This window comes from Acomys minous (genome assembly GCF_964271855.1).
Source record: "Acomys minous genome assembly, chromosome: 19".
Classification (NCBI taxonomy): Eukaryota; Metazoa; Chordata; class Mammalia; order Rodentia; family Muridae; genus Acomys; species Acomys minous.
This window is the reverse complement of record NC_140499.1, coordinates 8,298,099-8,326,049: the sequence shown is the minus strand read 5'-3', so window position 1 is coordinate 8,326,049 and position 27,951 is coordinate 8,298,099. Positions and strand designations below refer to the sequence as shown.

The following is a 27,951-nucleotide window of genomic DNA, read 5'->3' as shown; positions in this document are numbered from 1 at the left end:
AGACATGGAGCTGGAGGAGGAGCCCAGAGTTCTACATCTGGCTCAGCAGGCAGAGGGAAGAGAGAGACTGGACCTGGCCTGAGCGATTGAAGTCCCAAAGCCCACCCACAGTGACACACGTGACACACGCACTTCTTCCAACAAGGCCACACCTACTCCAAGGCCACTCCCACTCCAACAAGACCACACCTACTCCAACAAGGCCACATCTACTCCAACAAGGCCACACCTACTGCAACAAGACCTCTCCCACTCCAAGATCACACCTCCTCCAACAAGACCACACTTTTTAGTAGGGGTCATTTTCATTCAAACCACCACAAATAAGGAGACATTTTAAAAAACTATCTCATAGACAATGGTGATCAGCAGGGGGAAAGAATAAGTGTTAGTTAAGGTTGATTGTTTGCTTGCTTCCCAAGTAAGGGATTGAGTGTCTTGCCCATACCTGCTAGGCAAACCCTCTACCAGTGCATCATAGCCTCGGCCATCTTTTTATTTTTTATTTTGAAACAGAGTATTTTTCCGAGCTGCCCATACAGGCCTTGAACTCACTCTGTAGCTCAGGCAGGCCTTGAGCCCACAATCCTGTTCCCTCAGCCTTCCACGGAGCTGAGATTACAAGCCTGCACCATGAGGCCCTGGTGATTACTAATTTAACAAGGCAGGTTGCAGCTAATATATAAAATATAATCTTAATTCTTTTAAAACTATTTACTTAACTATATATGGGAAAACTTACTAAACTATATATCAAAGTGTATCAAAGGTAAGCATGAGATCCACATGCAATCTCTTTTGGTTTATTCAGGTTGCAAAAGTTTCTGCAGTGACCATGAGTTGCTTTTATAATGATACAAAGAAAAGGCTTTTTTGTTGTTGTTGTTTAATTAAAGAAATGCTTAACAATTTAGCAGTCTTTAATCTGCATTTTTGGACACTGGAATCCCTGGGTCATCCTGATTACATATGGGCAAGGCTCCCACACATATTTCAAACTCCTAAAGTTAGACTGTCTTGGTACACAAATATTGGGCATCCATTCGTCTAGTTTTCTTTCTTGCTCATGCAGTGAGGGAGATGGGGTCCAGAGCCTTGCTCACACTAAGCAAGCAGCCCACGACTGAGCTACACTCCTAGCTCCCTGACCTCTTTAGTTTTAAGATAAGGTCTCCCAGATGAGTCCAGCCTGAGCTCATGTTTGTGATCATTCTGCCTTAGCCTTCCGGGTGGTGAGCCTGCACCACTGGATAGCTATTATCTATACTGGCTAACTTGGCTCACTTCTGTCCCATAGATGCATAGATCTGAACACTTTAACAATGAAGAATATTTTATTTATAGGTAAAAGCAACTTGGCCAGAATCTTTGTAGCTACCCTTTGCCAAGTCTATTTTTGTACTGCGGGAATAACGGATTCTCTAAGATGGCTTGGATGGTAACAAACCAGTTGAGTGGCATAGAATAATGGCACCCCAGCTCTGTTTTGGGGCTTTATCCTACGGCCAGACGGGAGAGTCTTCTCTGAGCTCCAGTGCCAGCTTACAAAAGAGGTAAGTTGCATCACTAAGCCCTTGATGCAACGATTGACAGACAGATGTGTAAACGGTTATACTTCCAAACACAATCACTCTTAGATTTTCATTTCATCCTTCCTTATTTCAATGATTCTCTGGCTCTATCCTGTGTTCTGTGTGTATCAGGAACTGGCACACCAATGTTTTGGATGTGTGAGGCAACATGAATAGATATGATCCTTTATATAGAGAATAATTAACTCCATGAATTGGGCTGGTATTTACCTAATGAGCATTCACCGTGCTCCACGCATCAGGCAGTTCTAAACACCAGCAACAATGGGGAACACACAGCAAGATCTCATTAAGACCTCATGTCCAGTAGAGCGCACACTGTTGTGGTTATTGTTTTCGAGACTTCTACACAGGGCTTCTCTGTGTAGCCTCCTTGGCTGTCCTGGACTCATTTTGGAGAACAGGCTGTCCTTGAGCTCACAGTGATCAGTTTACCTCTGCCTATCTGAGTGCTGAGATTAAAGGTGTGTGCCACCACTCCTGGCTCCACTTTTTTTTTTTAATTCCAAATAGTCATAATTGTTTTAAAGGCAATAAAAGCCCGGTTAAACAGTCACAGGTGGCACAGTGTAGCAAAGACCTTGGGCGGTGCATTTCTCTCACAGGCTGAAGAGATGGTGCCTCAAAGAAACCTTCTGTGAGAGGTAGGAGACCTCTGGGGGCACTTGCTGATGCTTCTCTCTGGCTGGCAGCACAATTCCATTCCATGTGGTGTCCATCCCCACTGACTAGAGCTAACGTGAACTACAGACCAGGTAGCAGGAAGCCATGGTGAGTTACTTCTGAGATTGCATTATCAAAGCCTTTGTTGCTTTGGTTTTGCTCACTAAGATGGCTCTATCTGGAAAAGGCCATTGCCACGTCACAAGGACACTCCAGCATGGGCCCGAGAGTCTTCCCCCCTTTTTTTTCCATTGCTATGATGATGACCAAGACCAAAAGCAGCTTTGGGGAGGAAAGGGTTTCTTTGGCTTATATAACCAGAGCACACTGAGGGAAGCCAAGGCAGTACTTGAAGCAGAGGCCATGAAGATCACTGCTTGCTGGCTTGCTTCCCAGACTTGCTCAACATGTTTTCCTATACCACCCAAGACCACCAGCCCAAGGGTAGCACTGCCCTCCATGAGCTGGGGCCTCCCACATAAATTGTAAGTCAAGAAAATGCCCTACAGACTTGCCTGCAGGCACCCTTAAGGAGTCATTTTCTCAACAAAGATTTCCTCCTCCCAGTTATAACTCCCAGGTATATCTAGACTTGTGTCAAGTTGACAAAAACCATCCACCATAGACCTCCCACCATCTCTCAAATGCCTTCCACCCGTCGCTATCTCTGTCAAGATAAAACTTCAAGGTCCTCTTCCTGTGGGTTCCCAGAAGTATTACCCTTCCTACCTGTTGTTATTGTTCAATAAAAATAGCTGTCCTAAACATCATAAGGATATTAAAAAGACTAAAACATCTTACACAGGAGCATGAGTGCACACATGCGTACATATACACACACAGGCCTTTAGATTCTAATGCTCAGAATATGAAATCTCTCAAGATAGACTATGAAGAAAAATGAAGCAATTTTCATGATAATAAATTTTTAGAAACACAGTTTCTCCTGCCTAGAACATGGCATTGTATTTCTCATGGTTGGCATTTTTGAAATTGTACTGTATTTAACAGGCATCTATTGGAAGTATACACCCTATAAAAGACATCCCCTCAAGTCATGTCATCTACAGAATATAATGAAATGCATGTTCCCTAAGATTGTGCCATGACCAGCATGAGGCTACTTTTCTGGAGTTTCTATGTCCTCTTTAGGCAGCACAACCTTCAGACCCTCTAAAAGGATTGTCAGTTGTATATTTGTCAATATGGTGTTTATTTATTGCTGTACTAAAAACCCTGGAGGGGATCCCCAGGAAGACCAAACATATACCCTGCTTTCAGGAAGCTGGTTGTCTAAAAGATCTAATCTAAGAAGGTACATCCTGAGTACCACGAGAGACAAACAAGGCTCTGTAAGTGTAGAGAGAACTTGCATCTGAGAAAACACAAGGACAATGGTTGGTAAATGGTAACCTGTGTATGTTTGTTATTGAGGAAGTAGGTACCAAAAGGAGAACAAGGTAGGATGTGCCCTTAAGAGCATCATCCATCAGGATGGAAAATTGCTCTTGGTGGCAGTGGGAGCTATTAAAATTAAAGAGAATGGTGGGAGATCCAGCTGCATAGCAACTTGTTTAGATCCCTTGCTTAAAAAGTAGACTTTGGTCCATAGGCTGGGGAGTCAAGGAAGGCCTGGTTCAAAGAAATGACCAGAAAGAAAATACACTTTAAGAAGACAGATGTGGCTGCCATAAAAAGGCTGGTCAGGGAAAGACTAGGTGAGGAGACACAACAGGTGGGTCTTGACTGAGTGCTGCCCAAGGAAAGGTCATTACAGTGGCTATGAGAAGAGTGGGTGTTTAGAAAGAATACTCATGCTTGGAGTGGAGAACAATGTGTTTTTCAGGACCCAAGGTATCTCTTGGAGACAACTGGGCTCAGTCTAAACAAGTAGGAAGAGGTAGGGGGACTATCTCTTTCTGAAGGTAAGGCAAACAAACAAACAAAAACAGTCAGAATGGAAGAAATCTTCCCTATAGGAACCTCACATGTATATGCACGGACAAACATTTAATTCAAAACATATCTTGGAGATTTTTCTTGACGTTCTCAGGATAGTGCTAACAGACTAGTTTCGATGGCCTTCTACACTCCCAGGATGGAAGCAGCAATGTGACCTTCAACATCTCTCAGATTCCCGTTATCCCCAATTTTGTGAGCACAGAGAATGGCTGGCTGCCAGCATTCAATCTGAGCAGCCCAGAGGGACCGTTCTCTCCGAAAGAGGAGTGGCGTCAAAGCAGGGAGTGTATGGATTAATTCTAGAGCAGAAAGAGCAGCCAACCAGCAAGACTCAGATTTATAAGCTTTCAAAGAGCCTTAGAGATAAGGGAGAGAGAGAGAGAGAGAGAGAGAGAGAGAGAGAGAGAGAGAGAGAGAGAGAGAGAGAATGTGTGTGTGTGTGTGTGTGTGTGTGTGTGTGTGTGTGTGTGTGTGTGTGTTACTTTGATGAAGGAAAAGCATTTGAAAGTCTTTCATCAATGAAACATCACATGACCTCCTAAGTAGATAATCATGCAAACAGCAAACCAAGACTTGTATTTGACATTGTATTAAAGATTATTTCAGTTAATAATGAATACTAAAACTGCTTATTCCTGTTCTGATAACTACAGTGGCATTCTATCTTATTAGGAGGCCATGTGATTAAAAAATATATATAAATAAATAATACCTGTTCAAAGTCTCAGAAAAACAGCAAATGCATCTAGAGGGAAACTGCTGTTCTACTACCATTTTAAGATACTATTATCAATCCATGCAACTTTCCTAAAATCTTATTTCAGAGCAAATTTAATTAAGTGCTCTGGGGGTAATGAATTAATAATGTTTCAAGAAGTCTTTAAGACCCAAGAGGCCTCTGACCAGGTTTTAAGTGCTGGGTTATCAGTGTAGCATCTTAAATGTCCATTCCACTTCATCCCTTTTGAAAAAAAGAAAAACTATGGAGAGCCTGACATAGTAAAGGTGCTTGCATTTTAGTAATGGGTCATCCATACAGAAGAAGGGAAAAGACAAGAATGTGCTTTGGTTGGCTGAGGACTGATACTAACCTTTCAAAGGCCTCTGGGTGAGGTTTTTGTCCTCCGTAATGGATGTATATCCTAGAACCGAGCTCAGCTGAGGACCTGAGAAAGTGTATGAAGTCGAATGAGCACAAAAGCTAACGTCTGTTTCTGCGCTATTGAAAAGAGACGCACTCTCCAAAGAGCAACTGAAGAAGGAATCTGACATCAACCTCTAGCCTCCACACGCATGGACACATGTGCACATAACACACTCAAAAGATGTGCCTTCTAAACCGGGGCGTGGTGGCACACTCCTGTAATGCCAGCACTCAGAAACTATTCAGAGTTCAAGGCCAGTCTAGGCTACAGAATGAGTTTCACACCATCCTGGGCTATATCTTAATAACCTGTCTCAAAAACAAAAACAATTTTTAAAAAAACAGAGAAACAAAGAAAAACATCCTTCAGCATTTCTACCAGGTGCAGTCACTGGAATGAAATGTTGGTGGGCTGGAGTTTCCCATAAAAGTCTATCTAGTCACATATTTGAATGTTGCCTTGTGGTGCAAATGCTCTGCAATAAAGTCTTCAATTTTGGCATCCAGGGTGATGATGAAGACGAGTAGCTGTCATTCCATATTTGTGCTGCTGACCCTTAGGTACCATGCCCCAAGTCACAGAACTAATAAGATATGCTCAGAGAAGCCAGAAGCTGGTGACCGTCCACCTCATCCGCTCACGTGTCCATCCATGCATACACTCACTTATTTGTTGATTCATTTAGTTAACTAATGAGATATCTAGAGTCAAAAGACTCCATGGCCCTTGACAAACCTCTTGGGAGGAGGAGAAAGGAAAGCTTCACACTCCTGGTAATGCGAACATGAGAAGTGCAGTTGGGGAATGCGTGTAAGCTTTCCAAATGACGATAATTCTTCAGTCTGGGTTTTTGCGCATAAAGACATGGCTAGGGGTCTGGAGAGATGGCTCAGTTGGCAAAGTGCTTGGCACACGAGCATGAGTTGGGACCCCCAGCTGCCACACACAAACAAGCTGTCTGTGGCAGTGACTGATAAGGGGACGGGCGGAAACGGAAGGTCCCTGAGGCCTAGTGGCAAGGTAGTCTTGCTCAACGTGCTTCAGGTTTAGTGAGAGAGCCCATCTTAGACATGGAAAGCAATCGAAGAGATGGCTGCTCTTCCAGACAACCTGGGTTCAACTCCCTACATCCATGCCCAAGCTCACAACCATCTGCAGTCTCCAAGCAAGCACACGGCGCACAGGCATATGTGAATTCAAAACACCCAAAGACATGAAAATTTTAATTTAATAATTTAATTTAAAAAATAAAGTACAGAGAAATAGAGGAAGACACCTGACATTGACCTTTGGCCTCCATATTCACACACACACACACACACACACACACACACACACACACACACACACGCCACCTGCACACATCTGTGTACCAACTTACATATGCATTCAGTACACATACATGTGAGGGTGCAGGAAGAAGAAAAGGAAGAGAGTGCCGAGGCCCAGAACAGCATGAGGGGTGAGGGGGAAAGGCAGCTATAGCTTGGCTAATTTTGTTCAAATAGAAAAGTGTGTCTGAGTCCTGCCCCACGCTGAAAGTGTAAGGTACGAACCCCTGACCTTGAATGCCTGGCACTGCGGGCCAAGCGGAGGACAGCCAACATACTCCAGTTCAGAAACACGATCTTCTTCGAAAAGCTTTCTGGGCTGAGCTCACCCCATAGGCAAGAGAGCGTCATGGCGGATACTTTCATCTCTTAATACAGTGATGTCTGAAGCAGGCATGACTCAGGCCCAGGTCTGAATAAGAGGATTGTTTGCAGTAGTGTGTGTACACTGGATACACATTTTCATACACCCACATGATAGAGTTACTATATGTAACATCCACATCTACAGCAGTCGTACGGAGCATGCCTGGACACTGGAAACCTCACACACAGGCATGTGAGTAATGTGCATGACTGGTCAGACCTCTTGGGACATGTTCAGATGGAGACGGGTTCCCGAGAGAGGCTATCCGTGCAGGGCACCGTCTGTCCTACATGATTTAGATCTCCATTTGCCTGCAAAGAAGGGACTGAAAGAAGGCTAGAAAAGAGGGATTCCAAAGGTGCCGGATAGCACTGGTCACTTGCTTTGAAAAGTTCACTGCTTCTAGCAGGATTTCCACTCCCAAGACAAAAAAAAAAAAAAAAAAAGCCATGACCCTGGCCAGTGATCTCTCTTGGCCTTCCCCCCGTCCCCCCCCCCCCACTCCCAAGCAGAGAGCAGTTCATTGACTTCCTTCTCAGCTACAGACTTGGAGAGAAGAGTGTGGAGTCCGGAATCACAGAGCATCTCCTCTGGCTACGTTTCTCTCCCCTTTGGCTGTGTGACCTTGGACAATAAACTTCCCCTCTCTGCGCTTCAGTTTTCCAAGTGTTCCATGCGCGGGGAATTCACCAGTGTTCTACACTTCTTTTCTGGCTCTCTTCTATGAAACCATCACCCTCCCAACACCCAAGATTTAGTTTGAGCTTCATGAACTCTGAGATGAGAACTCAACTAATGGAATTCTGGTGATTTATTTTTTAATCAAAGAGCCTGCTCAAAAAAAACAAAAACAAAAACAAAACAAAAACAAAAACAAAAAGCCCAAATAACAACAACAAAACCTACCCAAATCTTGCATGATTTAAGTGCTATGGACTGGTGCTGGTTACTCTGGTCTGACTCATTCATTTTTCCTGTTTGGGGGAATTGTAGACTTGGACCCAGTCTGGGATCACTGGCTGAGAACAATAAAGCCCCAAAGTCAGAAGGAGAAAGGCCTCTGTAGACAGGATCTGCTTTTAAACCGCCAAGCCCAGGGATTACAAAGACCATTGATTGTACACATTAAAGAGCCACAGGGACGCTGAGGGACTGGCAAGGCTGCATCACTGACCTTGCCTGCATTTCAGGGGTCAGGCTTTCCTCAGGAGGGGCTCAGCTTACAGACTTTCCTGCAAGCTTTAGAACCAACCTCTCCAAATTTAGGGTGGTGGGCACCATCTCCACTCTCATTTGTGGACCACCTACTAGCTCTTGGAAACAAACCTACCTGCACACTTCACCCTCCACAAGACTGCCAGGAGCTCCCAGGCCAGCTGAGTACAACTGTCTGTCCCCCTGCATCTAAGTCTTCCAGCCAGTAACTCCCCAGGCATCCCACCGGGGAGGAGCTGTTGTCCTAGCTCTTTGCATACCCCAGTACAGGCCAGAGAATTCACTGAGCTTTCTGGGTGACAAAGAGCAGCCTCAGTCAATCCTGCAAAGATACCTGTTCCAAATACAGATAGCAGAGCTCCTGGGGGCTCCCCAGTTGTGAATTGAGTCGCTGCGAAGGCAGGTTCTGTGCTTGGTATCTCAGAAAACCTTGCCCAAGGGAGCCAGCCTGCCTCCCAACCCTTCTCAACTTAAAAAAAAAAAATCACATCACGGGGAATGATGCTGAGATTCCTGCTCAGAGAAATCACAAGCCTGCCTCATTGTTCCGGCAGCGTCCACCTCCTGGTCACTCCTCCTTCCACAAGCCTGGGCCACCGGGCCACCTGATTAACTCACCCACGGTAAGGGCCAGACAGAAGTGGAGCAAAGGAGCACACACGGTGGGCAAAGAGGAAGACACACTTGTTCAAAGCGCCCACTCTGCTCCCATCCCCCACACACAGCTGCCCACTGGTTCTGGATGTGGCCTTTGGGGCAGCGGGAGAAACAGACAGCTTACTGTAATCGTGCATGAATGAGCTTTTGCTGTCCCGCTATCAAAGCAGCCCGCTTCAAAGGGCAGCCAGGCCTCAACCTGAGCACTTGTCTCTCTAAAGCCTCACCTCTCCAGACCAAAGGATAAAAAGGGGGCAAGGATTCAAGAAGAGGGAGGAAGAGAGGCTCACAGAGCCCGAAAGGGACGAAAAAGTATCGCTTCAATCAGACAGGTACCTAGCTCCTTAAAATATCGGTGAAGAAAGAGGTAAGGGCCAGAAAAGCTTCGGAGACACAGGTAAATGGCCTCAAGATTTAGCGTCAGTCTAACAATGTGTTCAGGAGGATCGCTGAACTTCCACCCATACTGGCAGTGGGGTGACATGAGCCACCATCTCGTCTGTCTCACCTACCCTCCGAGCATCAAGCATAGGCATTTGCTATTTATTTTATTTTTAGTACAGGAGAGGAAGAAACTAGTCATACTGAGATTGGTGTCCAATCTTCCTCAGATCCCTGCTGCTGCCACAGCCACCACCCCTCCTCACCCGCTTCTTGGCAGGCAGCATCTAATTAAAATGGCAAGAACGCACGGCCCCCTTCCCCAAAGGAGTGTGCTGGGATTAGGCGTGGGGGTGGGGAAGCAGCGTCGAGGCTGCAGTGGGATTCCTGGCAGTCTGATCTCCAAACAACAGCAAAATGGATTCTAGATCGCTAAAGTCTTATTCAATACAATAGAAAAGCCGTCTGAGGTGTTTGAGGAGAAGGTGAAGGCAAAGCGATGGAGCTGGGGGAGGGGGGCGGGGAGGGAACATGGTTTACAAAGGACGGGTCACAGACCCGGGACACACACACACACACACACACACACACACACACACACACACACACACACACACACACACACGTCTCTCCAGGGAGTTCCGGTGTGGTAGGGAGAAACTGCTCAAAGGTCCCTTTCACCTGCTGAAGTTCAGCCATCAAACTGAAAGGTCACAGTCACGGAATCAAAAAGGCACAGGCAGGGCTGAGTTCAAACCACAGATAAAGGTGAGTGCACGCCGGCGTTTTGGGGAGAGCTGAGGCTGAACCTCTCTGCACTGGAGGCAGAACCAAGGAGGGGAGTCAGTTACCATCCACAAGACCGGCTCCGAACAGCAATTACTGCCCTCCCTCCCCCGAGCAGCAGGGTCAGCTGGTGGGGACAGCTAGGCTTACGGTGGCATCTTTCAGGTAGCTGGCAAACCTGAAAGGCTAGTGCCTTTATTCTCCAGGAGATTATTTTTGCACAAGGAGAGCGGTTGGGTCTTGCACCTTGGCACGAGACGATTGCCGGGGTGTACACACACACACACACACACACACACACACACACACACACACACACACACACACACACACACAGCCCAGCCTTTCGTGTAAATGCTCTTACACCAATAGAAGATGAAACTGACACAAGCTCCACGAGCTTCCTTGTGGAGCCTCTGGAACAGCCAAGAAAGCACAAGGCAGCCCAGCCCCTGTTGTAGAGATAGGGGCTCAGCCTAGAACCCCTTAGCGGCCCCGGAATCAGGACGTGGAGGCAAGGAACGTTCCCTCTCCCAACCCCAGATCATTGGAATGAAAGGGAAAAAAGACGTTCTGCTCACCCTCAGGGCGGAGAGATCGATTTCATCCAGGCTGCGAGCTGGGGAGTCGCTCGCCATGTCGACTCTTCGCGGGAGAAATGGACCAAAACCACCCCGAAGCGTCTCCCTTGGCAATTCCACCCTGGTCTATTTAGCTCGCGTCCTCATGCGGCTGTCTGCCAGAGAGGCCCGGGGTCCAGCCTCCCCCGCCTACCCGGGCCCCAACTAGAGCCCGACCCTGGTCTTCCGAGAACGTTGATCCGCGGGATCCTGGAGCCCGACCTGCGCGGATCTCCAAGCCTGGAGCCGCGGTGCGTGTGGGCTGCGCGCCCTGATCGGCTAAGGGCGCTGGGACTGCGTGGGTGTATTTAAATGGGACATGCTTCTTTGCTTGTGCGTGGATGGCGGCTGCATTGGCTGTTATAATGAGACATATCAACTCCTCCACTCAGCTGGGGGGGTGGGGGTGGAGAACCACACAGAACTGTCTATCACCGCTTCCTGGGAGGAGTGGGGGGGAGGGAAGGCGTGGTCTCCGACTGGGGAGAGGCCGCGCTTCCTGACCGGGTCCCTCCGCACTAGCCAGGGTGGGGGAAGGGCGTACACCCTTTCCGCCCCAGCTTTTGCGGGTTAATGGTGCTGAATCGGAAGTGCCGATCTCGAATCTCTCTGTACAGGGACACGAAGGCTATTTTTTTAATGTGTCCAAATTGTGCACTGCACCAAAATAGCCCTTCTGTCGCATCTTGGGATTTCTTGACTGCGTTCAGATGTTTTAATGGTGAAAAGGGCGGTGGGGAGAAGCAGCGGGAAAAAAGACAGCAGCTTCCTCCCTCCCCCATTAATTATTTGTGGGGCTGGAGTAAAGGCGGGCCGGTGCAACCGGTGCATATAAGGACTTGTGCGCAGAGAAGGGGGATCCGCCTCCCCGCGCAGAGCGAGTTGGGGAGAGGCTCACACGCGCGGAGCTGGCAGCCTGGCTTTGGCGCTGGGCAGTGGCCACCGGGTCGCGGTCATTCGTGGTTCCCAGGTTGCAGGAAGGGCTAGCCTGGATCATCTGTGGCAGAAGCTTCAAATCTGGGAGATGTGAGCTCCGTCTCGACACCGCCACACCCAAGACCTGCGCGTGTGCCGCAATTCCCCACGGAAATGACCGAATTGAAAAGCGAAGCTTGCTCCCTGGGTGCAGTAGCTCGAAGGCTTCAGGTGACTCCCACACCGACGTTAAATGGGCGACATACTGCCGCCGAACCCAGCGTTTCCTTCTTTGCGGCTTTTCCGCGGTGACCTACCCGGATAAACGGAGAAAGTTTGGCTCCCGGAGAGTAACACGTGACGTGCGAGAGATTTGACTTCGCTCGCTTTTTCACTCAGAAGCTGGGTGTTTGTAGTGGTAATAGGACTTTCTTTATCAAAAGTGTAAAGTCACTTCCCCAACCCTCGTGCATCTCTTCCTCTCTCCGGGTTTGGCCACGCAAAATCTGTAGGAAGAAAACATTAATACCCAACTTTGACCGGCTTGCTTCGATGCATGAATAGTTCTCAGAGTTTGCCTTTCACGTCTGCTAAAACAAGAGGCCAAGCGCACTGGGGGTTTTGGTTTATACTTGGCTTTTTGTTTTGTTTTCTTTGGGGTGAGGGAGGGGTCTTTTTATTTAATTTCTTGGTAGCTGGCTTGGTTTGGATGTGAGACAGAATCTCACAGACTTCAAGGTGGCTCCAACTTGCTTCGGAGCTGAGGATGGCCTTGAATTCCTAGTTCCCAGTACCTCCCAAGCACTGAGATTACACCTGCAGGCCAACATCTCCACTGAAGGGAATGAACGAGCAAATGAATGTTATTGTGGTTAGTCCAGCCTACTGGACTGTTCAGCCCTGGGCTCACTGTGGTGAATCATGGGATTTCTAGAGCCATACCATAAAACTAGAATGTGCTTCCGACAACATTCAAATATCAGCAATTGTTTGAGAGTTCTTGCCTTTAAAGGTTAGCTGCTGAGTATTTTAAAATGCTTTTAAAATATTTTAAAGGCTCTATTTGGTTTTGGGTTCCCTAATGAAATCACCCAGCTCAGTAGTAGATGCTGAGCCTTACTTAAGCCCTTGTGGAGGAAGCACATAAAAGGCAGCTTTCCCCTTCACTACCCTTTCCCCCTGTGTGTCACCTTTCTGTTGTCACCTTCCTCTAGGCAGCAGATTAATGTCCTTCTCATGGTGAAAGAAAATACTTTCAGATTAGGTATTGGGATTCATAAATAGGACGAGGCTTCAAGTTTCTAACTTGAAAGTGGGAGATAAACACTTTTCTAATAGAAAAGTAGCACGGACTTATGTGAAACCACCATAAGATCTTGTCCTCTGGCATTAATAACCGACACAAAATTCTCCTTTGGGGTTTAGAACCGGTTCAGAATAGTACGCAGCACTGAGATTGCCAGGGAACAAGTCCTGCCTCTGAGACAGAGGGTGGATGCCTGAGAGCCAGGCTTAGGCAGGAGTGTTGGCTGCTGGAAACAGCCTGGAAAAGGGGTCAGCAAAGGGCACACTAGGGACTATAAGGAGGTGGAAGCGAGGAAACAGTTACAGGTGAAGGATGGCAAGTCTTAGGATCGAGAGAAGGCAGAGGCACGATCAAGCAGGGCTTTGCATGGCCTATTGAGGAACATCAAACTCTTTTTTTTTTTTAGGCCAAGATCATATCAGATTTCAGTAATTGCAGCATAAACATTCTGGTTCTTTCTGTGTCTGAACATTATCTGTGCTCTTGTCAAGAGTTTTCCCTTTTTGTCTCATTTAAAAGAAAACATAAGTCACTACTGCAAAAAAAAAGTCTAGAGGTAACAAGGCCCCAGACCTTCGTAGACCCCAGACTTTAGTACCACTGACTCCATGATGGCTGTTAAAAGAAAAAAAAAACAACAACAACAACTCTACATGCAGACAGTACCACCTGCCAAAACTAAAACAAAGGCCTGATCCATCAAAGTCCATAATTCTGGGAAAGTCTCTAAGTGTACCAGCCTTGCTTTTTGGCTTCAATAGTTCAGCTTCTGGCTAACTCTTCTTGTTAACTGTCAGCCCAGGACATGAATTTTGTGCTTAAAAGCTCACCCTGAGAAAGGCTCCAGGCTACACTGGGATCCCAGTGTAAATGCAGACTTTCTTTTGGCTTAAGCCCATGTCTGAGAGGTCTCTTCTGATGGATCCCCTGACAACACTGGACATACATGCTATTGCAGAAAGGAAACCATTCAAATGAATATCTCAGAAGAGAAATCTCTATCCTTGCCTTTTAGTTGGTTGCTGCTTCTTCCGGGGTCTTAGTTTCTTACAGTGCAGCCCAGATAACATGAAACCCCAGTTTCCAAGGGCAGACAAGAAGTGTGGAGCAGGAGGCCAGCAGCTGAGATTTTACATACATGATGATAGCTGACAGCAAAGAGAACAAACAGCAAGTAGCACAGGCAGTCAGGGTCTGAAGGGCCGGGGGAGCTAAGAGCACTCAGGTGAAAGCCAGGAAAACACACCTGTCTGCTGCTTATCTGTCTATACAATAACAGCAGAAAGCCTGGCACAGGTAGGGAGTGCACACAACTGGCCAGGAGGGAAGAAGACAGAACTGTGAAGGCAAGGAAACGTGGTAAGTTCTGGCTTTGTAAAAGCTGAAGCAAACACTGGTAGACATTTAGACTAGTTAAATATAGATTGCTAGTTATAGGTATTCGTTATATTGGTTTTTGGTATGTTTGTGTGTTTAAAATATTCTTGTATATTAAAATTATTTATAAAACAGAGACTCTCAAGGAGGTGTTTTCTCCCTGTTCTGTTCAGTGTTGTTTAATAACAAATCTGTCTGCTAACTTAAATCACAATGTGGAAATCAAAATTAACACGTATAGAGGTTCAAATGTAGCCCCGGCCTGCCCCTGACTTACCACATAGCTAAGGATGGCCTGGAACTCTTGATCCATCCTCCCAGGTTCTGAGTCACCATGTCTAGCTCAGAAAAAAAATGTTTTTAAAGCACACATTAAGATTCTAAAGGAAGCACCATCACCTGGCCACTTATCCAGAACACTGGCTGGATGATCTAAGTCAGCAAGACTGGATGCAACATTTAATGTGACAACATTTAATGTGACAAATATGGGCGAGATTTGTGCAGATTGGAGCTACATGAGCAGCCATGTTGATTGTGGTAAGTAACCAAGAGTCAGCATTGGTTCATTGATTCATTCAATGTACACTCTATATAAAAGCAGTACCAGGCCCTGATGATGCCTGGCCACACCAAACCCTCGCCTCACAGAGACAAGCAAGCTCATAAGCAGTCAATAGTGAGATTATTTTAGACAGATGTTGATATAAAAGAAGCAGAAGCAGACTAGGCACACTCGGCAGCACACATCCCCTCCCTGGGCCCCAGCACTGAGCATGGATACCAGGGCCGATGAGGCCATCTGGCATCTGGGTGCCTGTCTGCAGTTACTGGAAGAAATAGGAACACACAAGCCCACCCCAAAACTGCCTGTGTCTCCCAAGACCTGCTCAGTTCTCCTCCTACCACAGATAAGGAAATGAGAATTCTGAAGACGAGGATTAGCACACACGGACAGCCACCTAGTCCCCAGTGGTCACAGGAGAAAGAGAGACACTGACTCAATCAGCAAACTGAATCAAGACCCAAGACACACCAAGAAAGTCTGATAATGGTCACCTTTAAATCCTTAGGGGTAGAATCCAGGACTTGCATTCATAAAGCATAATATTTTTTCAAAACTTGTTAAAGAATGATCCAGCCATGCGGTATGTTTTACAGGTGCTAGGCTAGAGTGTGTGCACAAACATGAGGACATGGATTTGAATCCCAGCACACATATGAAAAAGGCAACAATCCACCTGCAGTCCCATGGTGAGGTGGGGGTTGGGGGTTGAGGGGTCAAGTCAGGAGGATTTCTGGGACTCACTGACCAGCTAGGCTAGTCTAGCTGATGAATCAGTAAATATCAGGGTCAGAGAGAGACCCTGTCTCAAAAACTAAGGTGGAGAGTAATTGAGAAATGCTCCAGTGTTGACCTCTGGCCTTCATATGCACACACACAGAGAGAGAGAGAGTTTTAAAAAGACAGTAGATTGAACAAATAATTGCTAATATGATTATGTTAATTAAACAAATTTTATTATCAATATAATAATGCTTCTAAGCATTTACTGTGGTCTGAATATTTCTAGAACCCCTAACATTAAATGTTGATGAGCGAGTTCAACAGTGACAGCATGAAGAGGCCATGCATGCCCTTCTGATGTGAACGTGAAGACAAGAGCCCTCGTGGATGAAAGCAGCACCCTTGTGTCCTGGGAGGACACAGAAGGCGTCACTCTGAGGAGCAGTTTTAACAGATTCAAGTGTTGGTGCCCTGACCTTGGACTTTCCAGCTTCCATTTCTGCTGTGTATAAAATTATCTACTCTGAGGCATTTTGTTTCAATAATCAAAATGGACTAAGAAAACATTCATGCGTTTACATGCTTCATAGTTATTGCCTAACAAAGTGGTCAATGTTGTTACTATACTTCTTTTACATGAGAATAACAGAAGAACAGAAAGATTTGACTTTACCTAGAGCAACACAGTCATAAGTGGCTGAGCCATATTTGAACCCGGGTTCTTCATCCCCATGTGACACTGATGGAATGGAAGGGCAAGTTTGTGTCATAGAAGATTAGATCCAGGTTGTTTGTTCATTTGTTGTTGTTGGTGGTGGTTTTCTTGTTGTTGTTTATTGAGTTTTTTGTTTTGTTTTGTTTTGTTTTGTATGGCAACAGCAGGAAACTCAAGAAACATCAAGATATATTCAGAGGTTCCAATACGCATCTAATAGTAGGTCTGTATAATACATGGAAGAAAATGAAGAATAAAAACCATGCAGAAGCTGTTCCAGTGTCTCTTGTTTGAAAGTTCTCATCTGGTGCCCAACAGAAAAAACGAGAACAAAATACCACATTTAAACGCATCATCATAGGACTTCAGAGCATGAAAGCCACAAAGAACTGATGGTTTTCTAGAGGACGAGGGTTGGATTCCCAGCACCCACATGGCAGCTTGCAACAGTCTGTAACTGCAGTTCCAAGAAATTCAATTTCCTTTTCTCACCTTTGGGGATGCCAGGCATGCTTGTGGTACTCAGACATGCATGTATACATGCATGCAGACAAAACATCTATATGGATAAAATAAGAAAACTTAATCTTTTTTTTTAAGAGAAAGTTAAAATGAGAGAAGATGAATGACACTCCAGAGAAACTTGCTCTGATGGTAACCACTCCAAGATGGCTCCCACTACACCAAGCCTCCTTGCATTCACACTCTTCCACGAATCCTTCCAACACAGACCACAGAAGCCCTGCAAATCTAGGAAATAAAAGCCATGTCTATCTTTTACCTTGCTTTAAAATCACCTGTTCTATAACACAGTTTCTCAGCGTTAGCACTGCTGACACGTGAGGCCTGGCATTCTGTGTCATGGGAGGATGCTTTCCTGGACAGCGCAGGGTAGTCACCAGAATCACTCATCCGACCCAGTCAACATCAATGGTGCCTCGCAATTGTGAGGACCAAAACCATCAACTGTCCTCTGGTGAACAATCCCCGTGAGCAACACTTCTAGAGGAAGCTGGCCATGGGGTCCTTCTGCGCATGCACCTTGCTAGCCATGTGAGGAAACCATCCTGAGCTGGGTCCCCCTACCACTCGCAGTTCATTCTCATAGCAATCTTAAGAAAGATCCTGAGCTGTAGGCAGCCAGCCAGCCTGCTCCCAAATCCTGATACACCAAAAACATAAGAGATAAAATGCGTTGTTGTTTTGAGAGATTTGATTTGCTAGGCACCAAAGGAGAACTACTGTTATCTTCAGCCAGGCTTATATGAAGGTATAATCATTGGATCTACGAAGTCTTTTCCCTAGTAGGACAGAGCTTGAGAAGACAAAGATGCAAAGCGCTGGGCTTATTCATGACATCATAGAGCCACTCAGTTCACCCACCCAGAACAACCTGTCTGGATTTCTTTACATGGACTACATTGCTCCCATTCTTAAAACATGTTACTTGGTTATTTGGAACCAACTCTTTCCTGTAACAGAAAAATTTAAACATTTTAATGAGATGTGTTACTTGTATACATACATACATATATATGTGTGTGTGTGTGTGTGTGTGTGTGTGTGTGTGTGTGTGTGTGTGTGCCATAGTGTAGGGCACAGGTCAGGGGGCAGCTTGCAGTATTTGGTTCTTTCTCTACCATGTGAGACCTGTGAGTAAACTCAGGGTCATTGGGCTTGGTGGCAAGGACCTCTATCCACTGCATGTTGGTGTATTTTTATCTGTCTTATTTGGGTTCTTATAGCATCACCTCCTTCTAACCCTTATTCAACCCTTATTGCTTCCAATACCCCTTAATGGGAAGAGGGGGCACTGAGATGTTTTCTTCTTATCATCTTTTCTCATGACCACTTGACAAGCCAAAAACTGCAGTAGCAGCAGCAGGAGGAAGAGGAGGAAGAGGAGGAGAAACCAGCAGAAGGAACGCCCTCTCTTTGGGCTCTGGTCTTTTTATATCCTCTCTAGAGTCTCCCAGAATTAAACTATCTTCAGCACACACACACACACACACACACACACACACACACACACACACACACACACACACCAAGCAGTCTGCTGCTATGGACAATCTGAAGCAGCCCCATAGCCCACACCTGGGATTAAAACAAAAATATGTTTATGTAATATAACTGGGTTTTAAAAGTCCCCAAATTCTCACTACGACTGAGCCATCTTGTCAACCCAAATCTTTTAGTCCTCGTCATTGCTGCTTTAAGCATTAAAAGGAAACAATGACTACAGATAATGATAATATGGCAGTAACAGAAAGAAGGGAGAAGAAAGCACACTAAGACTTTCCCCCTTGTCCTGAGGTTATAAATAGAATCAGCTCTAAGCACAGAAATATATGCTGATAGTGCATAATATCATATATGTGAATATAAATTGAATGTTTATGGGTAATCTATTTTAGTGAAAACAAAACAAAACAAAACAAAACTGGCCAAGTTACCATGATAAGTTCCGTGGGAGAAGAAAAGAAAGCCATGAGGCAGAATGTGTGCTGTAAACACCACCATATTTTTAGGTGGTTCAATCCCCAGAGCACCCGTTCTACTTTTGCAGCTGCAACAGGCAGGACAGTAGTCCTCACACAGTGTGCCCTGTCACCTCTGACTAATCAGAGGCCTTCACAGAGGTAAGTCCCCAAATATGAGGTGTGGAAATGTTTCTAGTTTATTGTAGTAGACCCAGAGCAATCACAACCTTCTCTAGCACTGCAAATAAGAGGAAGAAAGAGACCCACAAAAATACGTGCAGTGCAAGCTGACTGGCTTTAAAAGTAAAAGAAAAGGGTCGCATGCCTAGTAATTTAAAGGCCCCAAGCTGAGAAGGACAGAGGAACCAAGTTCCCCCCTGCAAAGAACCTCCAGAAACAAATGTGGTCCGGCTCACAGTGAAACTCACTTTGAACACATGTGCTCTAGCCTGAATAAAAGGGAAGGCAGAAGAAAGTGGACTGAGCCCCAGCACGTAATGCTCCCGATTTCCTGCTGGCTGAGAAGATGTGACTGATGTGTCTCGGCCTCTTTCTCCACCGTGTTCACAGCACCCTCAAACTGTGAGCCAAAAGAAATCCTTCCTTCTTGGTGCTGCTTCTGTGAAACATTTCATCACAGAAATGAGAAAAGCAGCTAATACGTGTGCTAAAGAAGTGACTTCTGTGTTGCTTAAAGCCACCATGCTTGAAGCTGTCTGTTATAGCTGAGATTATAAAAAACCAGTAAACTTCCTTCATCCGCATATTCTTTAAAGCAACTGCCTCTTCCTATGGCTGCAGATAAACTGGGGCTGTTACTCAAGGTTTCTGATTCTTCATAGCCAATAGCTGTGTGGCTAGCTAACCCTAGGACAGAGGACACCCCATCCCTGAACTCTGGAACTGAAGAAATAAAGAAACCGAGTGGCAAGAGTTTATTCCCGTACCACCCTCACATCAGGTGCCTCCTAGGGAGCAGCCCCCACCCCCTCGGAGAGGGAAGACATGCTTCCTACTCCTGTCCAGGGATGGTTTTGTCCTGGCTATGTATTACTATGTGGCAATCCATCTCAGAAAGCAGAGACGTAAGGCAATGACAGCTACTCCATTAAAGCCCAACCTGGTTACTTGTTGTTATGACAAAAATACCTAATAAAAGCAGCTGTGCTTTGGCTTGCAATTTGAAGGTACCATCTCTCACAGCAGGAAATGCATGGTGGCAGCAGTGTTGAGGGATGGACAAGCTGTGTCTGAAATGTGAAGAGGAGAGAGGTGACTGTTGGTGCATAGCTGGCTTTGGCTCCTTTCTTTTTAGTACAAGCCCATGGAATGGTGCCACCAATGTTTAGGGCAGGTGGTACATCCTCTGGCAGCAGAGACTAACTATACTGCACATGAACCTATGACCTGGACAAGGATTGGATGGGAAGCTCATTTGTTTTCCAGAGCACCAGGCCTCAAGGACCTAGCTAGAGAGGGCTTCATCCTCCTGCCAACCAGGCTTGGTAGCAGGACTGCAGGTCACTCACTCACAGCTGGTGTCCAGGAGGCCCATTTCTTCTGCTGCCAGGTCTTTGACTGGGGATTATTGGGGTTCCCCATGACTCAGTAGCTGTGGTGCAAGGACATCTGATGACTAGCAGAAGAGATTGGATTCTCTCTTACAGCTGAGTCTCAGAAGTCATGTGACCTTGATCCCGCCACAAACCCACCCGTGTTCAAGAGGATGCACAGATCCCACCTTCCAATGCAGAGAGCATTTGGTCACAGGGACAAAAGCATGAGACAAAGAAGTCAAGTCGGTAGCGCAGTGCTTTGCTTTCACTTTTTGTCTCAGAAGCCTTTCCTTCAGCCTCATTAGCCAGAGTTAGAAATTGTTTGCAACCAACGTTTGGTATAAGGGATGTAAGTATATTAAAATAAGGCTAGATATTTACATTTTCTTGTCATTTTATTTTATTATTTCCCCTCATTTTTATTAGCTATTTGGGAATATTGTACAATGTGCTTTGATCATCTTCACCCCCTCCCAATTCCCCAGAATCCCCCTTCCCAATTTTATGCCCTTAAAAATATTCATATTCAGTTAGTGCTGCCCATACATTCTTGGATGTGTGGCCTTCTACTGAGGTGTGGTTGGCCTACCAGGGATGACTTTCTCTCTCTCTCTCTTTTTTCTTTCTTTCCTTCTTTCTTTCTTTCTATCTGTCTTTCTTTCTATTTATTTATTAGGGGGTTTCAAGACAGGGTTTCCCTGTGTAGCCTTGGCTATCCTCACTTTGTAGACCAGGCTGGTCTTGAACTCACAGTAATCCACCTGCCTCTGCCTCTTGAGTACTGGGATTAAAGGTGTGTACCAAACACCTGGCAAGGGTGACAGTGTAAAATAAAACCTGTCTCTTCTCCTCCCAAGAGCTGTCAATAGCTAACGACCCCTCAGCTAGAGGTGAGATTTGCTCGCACATCTTCTCTCCACGCTGGAATTTTCTCTATCGTGAGCTTGCACACATCTGGTCCATGCTGTCATGAATGCTTTGACTTCATGTGTGATGTGCTCTGCTGTGTCCAGAAAACATCCTTATAGTCACCCCACTAGCTCTGGTTCTTACATTCTTCCTGTTCCCTCTTCATAGTGATGCCTGGCCCTTTGGAGAAGATAGGGTGATATAAAGTCCCGTTGAGGGTTGATCATCTCACAGTCCTGTGGGCCCCGTGCCTTTACTGGTTGTGGGCCCATGCATGGCACCCAACAAGGAAAACAATCATCAGTCTTAGCAGCTGTGAGCTGCATGTACCATAGTAATGCCCAGCCTGGCAAGACATGGCCACTGCTGCAACAGTGAATGAGTGAGTATCATGGGAGTTATGAACTACTCTCTGATTGGATTGATGTCCCAGTCAACTAGCGAAAGCCATACCTGGAACCATGAACATGCCTGCAACCTGCGGCTACTCAGGCCATAGGTTCTAGAGAAACAGCATCTGCTATCATGCTGCTACATGGACACAGGATTAAACCACCTCTATGTGGCTTCTGTTACACCCACACATTGACACATGCATCAGTCCTCATCGGAGAAGCTCTACTTGCAATAGACTACGGTTAATACTAAGATCTACAACCAGTCAAGGTGCAGAGAATAAACTTCCCACTTACGAGACAAATATTGTATATGTGGAAAACAATACAAAGGACTAGGGAGCTGGCTCGTAAGGTCATGCGCCTCCCCTGCAAGCTTGAGGACCAGAATTCAATCCCCAGCACCCACAGGAAAAACAGGAGCAGCAGCAACACTGGCCTCCGCTGGCAGGAGGCTGCTCACAGCTCACTGGCCAGCAAGCCTAGCAGGTCCATGAGCTCCCAATTCAGTAAGAGACCCTGTCTCAAAACATGAGGTGGAACACAATCAAGGGAGATACCTAGCATTGACCTCTGCCCCCACACACTAAAACAATCCCAGCAAACTAAGAACACGCACGATGTTTAACTCTCCCATAAAGCCACAAAGTCTAATAATCCCTCGCCAAAAAGTATCAATCATTTATACCTATGTTTTTAGACCACATTACAAGTTTTCAATATGTGTGGCACACACACACACACACACACACACACACACACACACACACACACACACACACACACACTTCCTGGACCTTCCTAGCCAGATTGGCCTTTACTGATATATTTAGAATTATCCCCAGAAGTCCAATGAGAAATTTATTATCATCTTGAACAGCACTTCTTGTAAAAAAGAAAGGTCTGGTCTCCTAGCACTAGTTCTATGCTTCCTTCTATCTTTCTGTGGTACTACCACTATTTTTGCCTCTCAAGGGGGCACTAGGAGAATTCTTCATTATTTTCCAATTGCGTTTAGTTTGGTATACTGTATACTACATAACCTGATCTCGAGGGAGAAAACATGCTGCCTAAAGGTGGACTTGCATGAGATTAAATTTTAAAATAGAAAAATAATGTGGTTGTTTTGTTTCTTTCCTCTCTTATTTCTCCAATGATGATGATAGATCAATAGATGATAGGTGATAGATTTCAGATCGATGGTAGATAAAATGTAATAGATTATAAATAGGCAAATGAGAGAAATATGTTAAATTATACATGGATGATACATAATAAATAAGTAATAGATAAATAGCTGGATAGATTATAGATAGGTAGGTAGATGTTATTTAAAATATTGCCTTTGGTAATGACAGTGCTCTGTGGCTACATCTCTCTCTCTTTTTTTTTTTAATGTGCCTTTTTCTTTTAATTTCCTTTCTGGTTCATGTCCTCTACCCCACCCCCTGTGATCAATTACCCAGAAAGGCCAGGACTGCTCAGTTAAACAAGAGGCTTCAAAAAGTCAAGGTAAGCCATCCCAAGATTATCAGGCTACCCCCAACAGGACCCACAGTCTGGATGCTGGGGTGTCCACTCAGAGCCTGGTAGTAAAAGCTGCTGCAGAATAAGGCAGTTCCAGAAGCTAGCAGTAACCCTGAACAGAGGGGCTTTCTGCAATAGGATAGCCCTAACAGAGCCGGGCTGTACGAAAAGTGGTATTTGTTGGCATTGTCAAAGAGCTCCTTCCAGAGGGCATCTGGAAACTGGGCACCATGTGCCCAGCTGGAGACAAGGCACCTAGGCTGTGAAAGCAGGCCCTTCCTGGTCCATGGCTGTGGGTCAAATACATCCCTTTTTATTAAATGAGTTTGCAGCAATTTTCTTAATGATCTAACACCATGAAACCCAAAGACAAACACAGCATTTTATCTAGCATACCAGTATTACACTTTTTCTAAATACCGAACACTATTATTACTAGGAATTTGGCAAGCACTTTCAAAATGGTATTTTCTGTTTTCATTCCTTGAGAATTTTCTAACAACCAACATGCATAGAAATTTTAATATGCAGATGAAATCCCTCAATATTTATTACAGAAATTTAATTGTTTATGATTTCATAGCAGTTGCTTAATCTCCTTAAATTCTAAGTAAGTATTAAGTTCATTCGTAATTTAGCCAACTGATGGAGTTTGAAGTCTGCTTTCCTCGCAGCATTCCTGGGACCTAGCACTTAACAGTCAGTGTTCTGCACATGGCTGACCAGTGACCAAACACACTCTTACAAATGATGAAAGGACATTAGTTCTCACCACTGGGCCTGTCCAGACTGCGTCCAAAGCTCACAGGGCTGTTTCTCCTGCCATCTCAACCCTACCCCAACTGTAACCTGCCTAACCTTGACCTATTTTTTACACTCAAGTTTTTCCTACCTCATCAAACACAGGAAATAATATTCACTTTTCCACTCCATAGCCACATATTTTCAAGGACACAGCTCTGCAGGGTGTCCAGGGCTGGGTGAGGGGAAGGGAACCCAGCTGGACCGTGACAGTCAGTCATATAGTAGACAAAGCTTTCTGTCAGATTTTTAAAGCTTGAAGGGACCTTGAAGACAGCAAAGTCCAGCTCCCGGGTTTTACAGATAAGGTCCAGGACGCTGTGGGATAGGGCCAGTGCCCTGGAGGTCACACTGGGAAAGCCTTTGAGGCCTGGAGGCTTTGCTGGTAGGGGAAATTATAAAGCAAGGCTGTATATATCACTGTTGGCCCCCCACCCCCACCCCCCATCTACAGCTCCTGGAACAATGCCACATTGTGCCCTGGACAAAGGTCGTCTCTACCCGTGTTGTGCTTTTTATCTTAAGGAAACTGTGGTACACAACTAGCCACATTTCCCTTCACGTGTGGGCTTGCCTCAGAGTGCCAAGCTAAATGAGTGGGTTTGCCATTGTGGCTCCAGTGTGGGAGGAAGTGCCAAAAACGGAGGCCAGGAAGTTGGGCAGAGTGGCCTCTTTAAACCAAAGAGACCAGGGAACAAAGAGGGATTATTCTGATCAATTGGCCGAAGAGGTCAGAAGACAAATGTCTCAAGATTTATCAAAGTCTGGCTATTGGGTGCATGCATGGATTTTAAGGCTGACATGGGGAACTCTTTCTCGCACTGGAATGATTATTTTGTAGTCTTTGGTTTTCTTTTCTACTGTGGAGCTGTTGACTTCAATGACATTTTCTGGGTTTAGCTCTTTCTCTAGTGTCTAGCCTAGTGCTTGCAATATTAAATGGCTGTAATAAACATCTCAATAAAAGTGGAATTCATTAAAAAGTGAATTAGTAAATTCTGAAGTTTAGTAAATAAAGGCAAATAAAACTAGTCACTTTGAAGCCAATAAATGTTGAACAAGTCCTGAGTTCTCTAAGTGTTGGCATTTTTAAATTTGCAACTTTGTACAACTAGTTGGTTCTAAGAATAAATAAAGAAGTCCTCTGGATAAAATTAGGTCAAAATTTTCTAATAAAAATCAGTTGCTGGGCTGGACATGTAGCTCAGCAGTGGGTAGACTACCTGCCTAAGGTGTACACAATGCCGGGGTTCTGTACCAAGTCGCACGAAAACCAGACACATAGCATGGCATGCCTCTAACCCCAGCACTTAGGAGAAGGAGGCAGGATCCGTCATTTAAGGTCGTTCTCAGCTACCTTGCAAATCTGAGGCCTGCCTGGGCTACAGGAGAGAAGGTCAAACCAGTTCTACGTTCATTGTTTTCGTTCATATAAATTCAAGGCTGGGGTATCATCTGTGGTCAACACTTTCCATGTAAGCACGAGAACCAGAGTTTTCCAGCGCCCTTGTAAGCGCCAGGTGGATGCACCTGCGGCCTCAGTGTGGGCAACAGAGACAGCATCCCCAGAACAAGCTACCTAGCTAGCCACCAGCCGACTCAGCGAGCTCTCAGAGGAAACCTGATATCAACCTTGCACAAGCACCAGCAACACATATTCTCCTACACACCTGCAGACCTACATACACATGTGTCATCATAGATACCCACGGGCAAAAAAAAAAAAATTAAAGTTAGGATACATGCGACTTTGCCTCAAAACTCCAAATATCAAACAAAGAAACAAAAACAACTTCGAAGAGATTGTAAGATCACACACATGTGTGCATATGCATTCATCAAAATACATGCAGCATGCAAAATTATTGAGATGCTCTCTGACTTTCTCATTTACATACTATGTCTAGACACGGGACACTTCCACTGTAAGGGGAAGCAAGGCTTGAGGAACATATTGCTTCACAGAATATTGGGGAACATGATGCTAGAATCTTCGCCTTTAAATAAGTATCTGCCCAGGTGTCTCCTTCCTTATTGTAAATTCTCACTGAGTGCTTTTGATACACAAGGCCCTGGTTGTTCCGCTGGAGCCAATAATAAACACAATGGGAGATTATAGCTCTAATAAACCGAGCCTTGTAGCTAAACACCATGAACCATAGATTAAAGGCACAAAGGAAGGGCTGAAGTCAGAAGAGCTTCGGGAGTGGAGCAGGGCGGGCATTCGAGAAGAAAGCTAGCTGGTTGGAAGGCGGTCCTGGATATGTACTGAAAGTATTGGTAAGCTCTCAGGAAGCCACGCTACGCTGTCTTCTTCTACCCAGGCACTAACAGGCAGTGTAGGCAGCGTGGGTGTGCCATGCTGGAACTCATAGAAGCTCTAACAGGACCATACCAAAGACTCTTATTGGGCCAAACAATGGCATGAGTGGGTGTGCACCTCCCTCAAATTCACGTGTTGAATTCTTATCTCCCAGGATGCTAAGATAAGGAGGTGAGGCTTTGGGTACCTCTGAGGGCAAAGCCTCGTGAATGGGTTCAGTGCTTTTCTGACAGAGACTACAGAAAGAACAATCCTTCTTTGCGTACAAGGATCCAGGCAGAAGGTGCCATTATGAGGGACACTAAATCTTTTAGTACCTTGCTCTTGAACTTTCTACTCTCTACAGTTATAAGAAAATGTATCTATATTGTTTCTAAGCCACCTTGTTTAGGGTATCGCGACCTAACACCTTGAGTATATCCGGAGCCAGCCAGCCTCCCCAGCAGTCGGTCTGTGCTGGACGAATCCTTCCTAAGCACCACTAAGACCGTGGAGCATTAATAGGCTGAACCAGCAGCCCCTCTCTCTGTTCATAGACCATTACAGGCAGGGAAACGTCACGAGCACATTTCATAGTGAACGTCCTCGTTAAATCTAACCAACACATGGCACATGCTATTCTGGCCACCCTTCAATCACATGTGCCACTTGCTCTGTCTTCTGATGATCACGCCCTGAATGTGAGAATCACTAGGCTTAGAACCCCAGCTTTATGCCCTCTGTAATTTGAGAAGAAACTTGTTTGAAGGTTTTTTTTTTTGATTCTCATTTGAAATTTTTCAAACACACACACACACACACACACACGTAGAGTTTATCCAGCTTCTCTTGGGGTGTCAACAGCCATCAGCATGCTTAGTTTTTATTATATCTTCACGCCACCCATGCTTTTATTTTCTTGACTATTTGAAGACCAATCTCTGCCATCATATCATTTCACATATAAATATTTCACTATGTATCTAAAAAAAAAAAACCAACAGGAGACCTATTTGAAGAAGGGCTGTGCTGAGTGGAGTACTTGCAAATCAGAGTTTGGAAAAAGAGGAGGAGGAGGAGGAGGAGGAGAAGAAGGAGGAAGAACAGGAGCAGGAGGAGGAGGAAGTGGCTGTCTGGAGGAGAAACTCAGCAAAGAACAAACACTATCTTAACCCGCGATCAAAGGGCAATGTCATGTTGATGGCTTGATGAACTTGATGCAATGAGCAAAGTACTAGTAGAATCTGTGTAAAGCATGTAGGTCAGTGAGCAGTGATACACCAACACTGCTCCATTCCTTGGGGCAACTGTCTCATAGCAATATAAGATGTTCATAGTAGGAGACCCTGGCTCCAGTGTTATGGTGCTTGTCACAGTCAACTTGACTAGATTTAGAATCACCTAGGAGACAGGCCTCTGCCTCTGGGTGTGTTGATGAGGGCACTTCCAGAGAGGTCTATCTGAGAAGAGAAGACTGACCCTGAAGAGGAGAGAGGGAGAGGGAGGGCAGTGACAGAGAGAGAGAGAGAGAGAGAGAGAGAGAGAGAGAGAGAGAGAGAGAGAGAGAGAGAGAGAGCACTGAGCAGCAACATTTGTTCCTCCCTGCCTCCTGACTGCAGACGTAGTATGACCAGCTGTCTCAAGCTCCTGTGGCCACA

At 45.5% G+C, this 27,951-nt stretch overlaps 1 protein-coding gene across 5 annotated transcripts in view; it reads right to left on the bottom strand.

The window, feature by feature from the left end:
- The window catches only part of TNIK (TRAF2 and NCK interacting kinase), a 409,373-nt gene extending 394,941 nt beyond the window's left edge, over positions 1–14,432 (bottom strand). For all 5 annotated transcript variants that reach the window (XM_084769731.1, XM_084769733.1, XM_084769734.1 and 2 more), the window contains exon 1: positions 10,681–14,432. In XM_084769731.1, the coding sequence (XP_084625857.1) occupies positions 10,681–10,737 (57 nt within the window). In that variant the 5' untranslated portion in view covers positions 10,738–14,432. The remainder of the gene's footprint in view (positions 1–10,680) is intronic.
- Between the last annotated feature and the right edge of the window lie 13,519 nt (positions 14,433–27,951).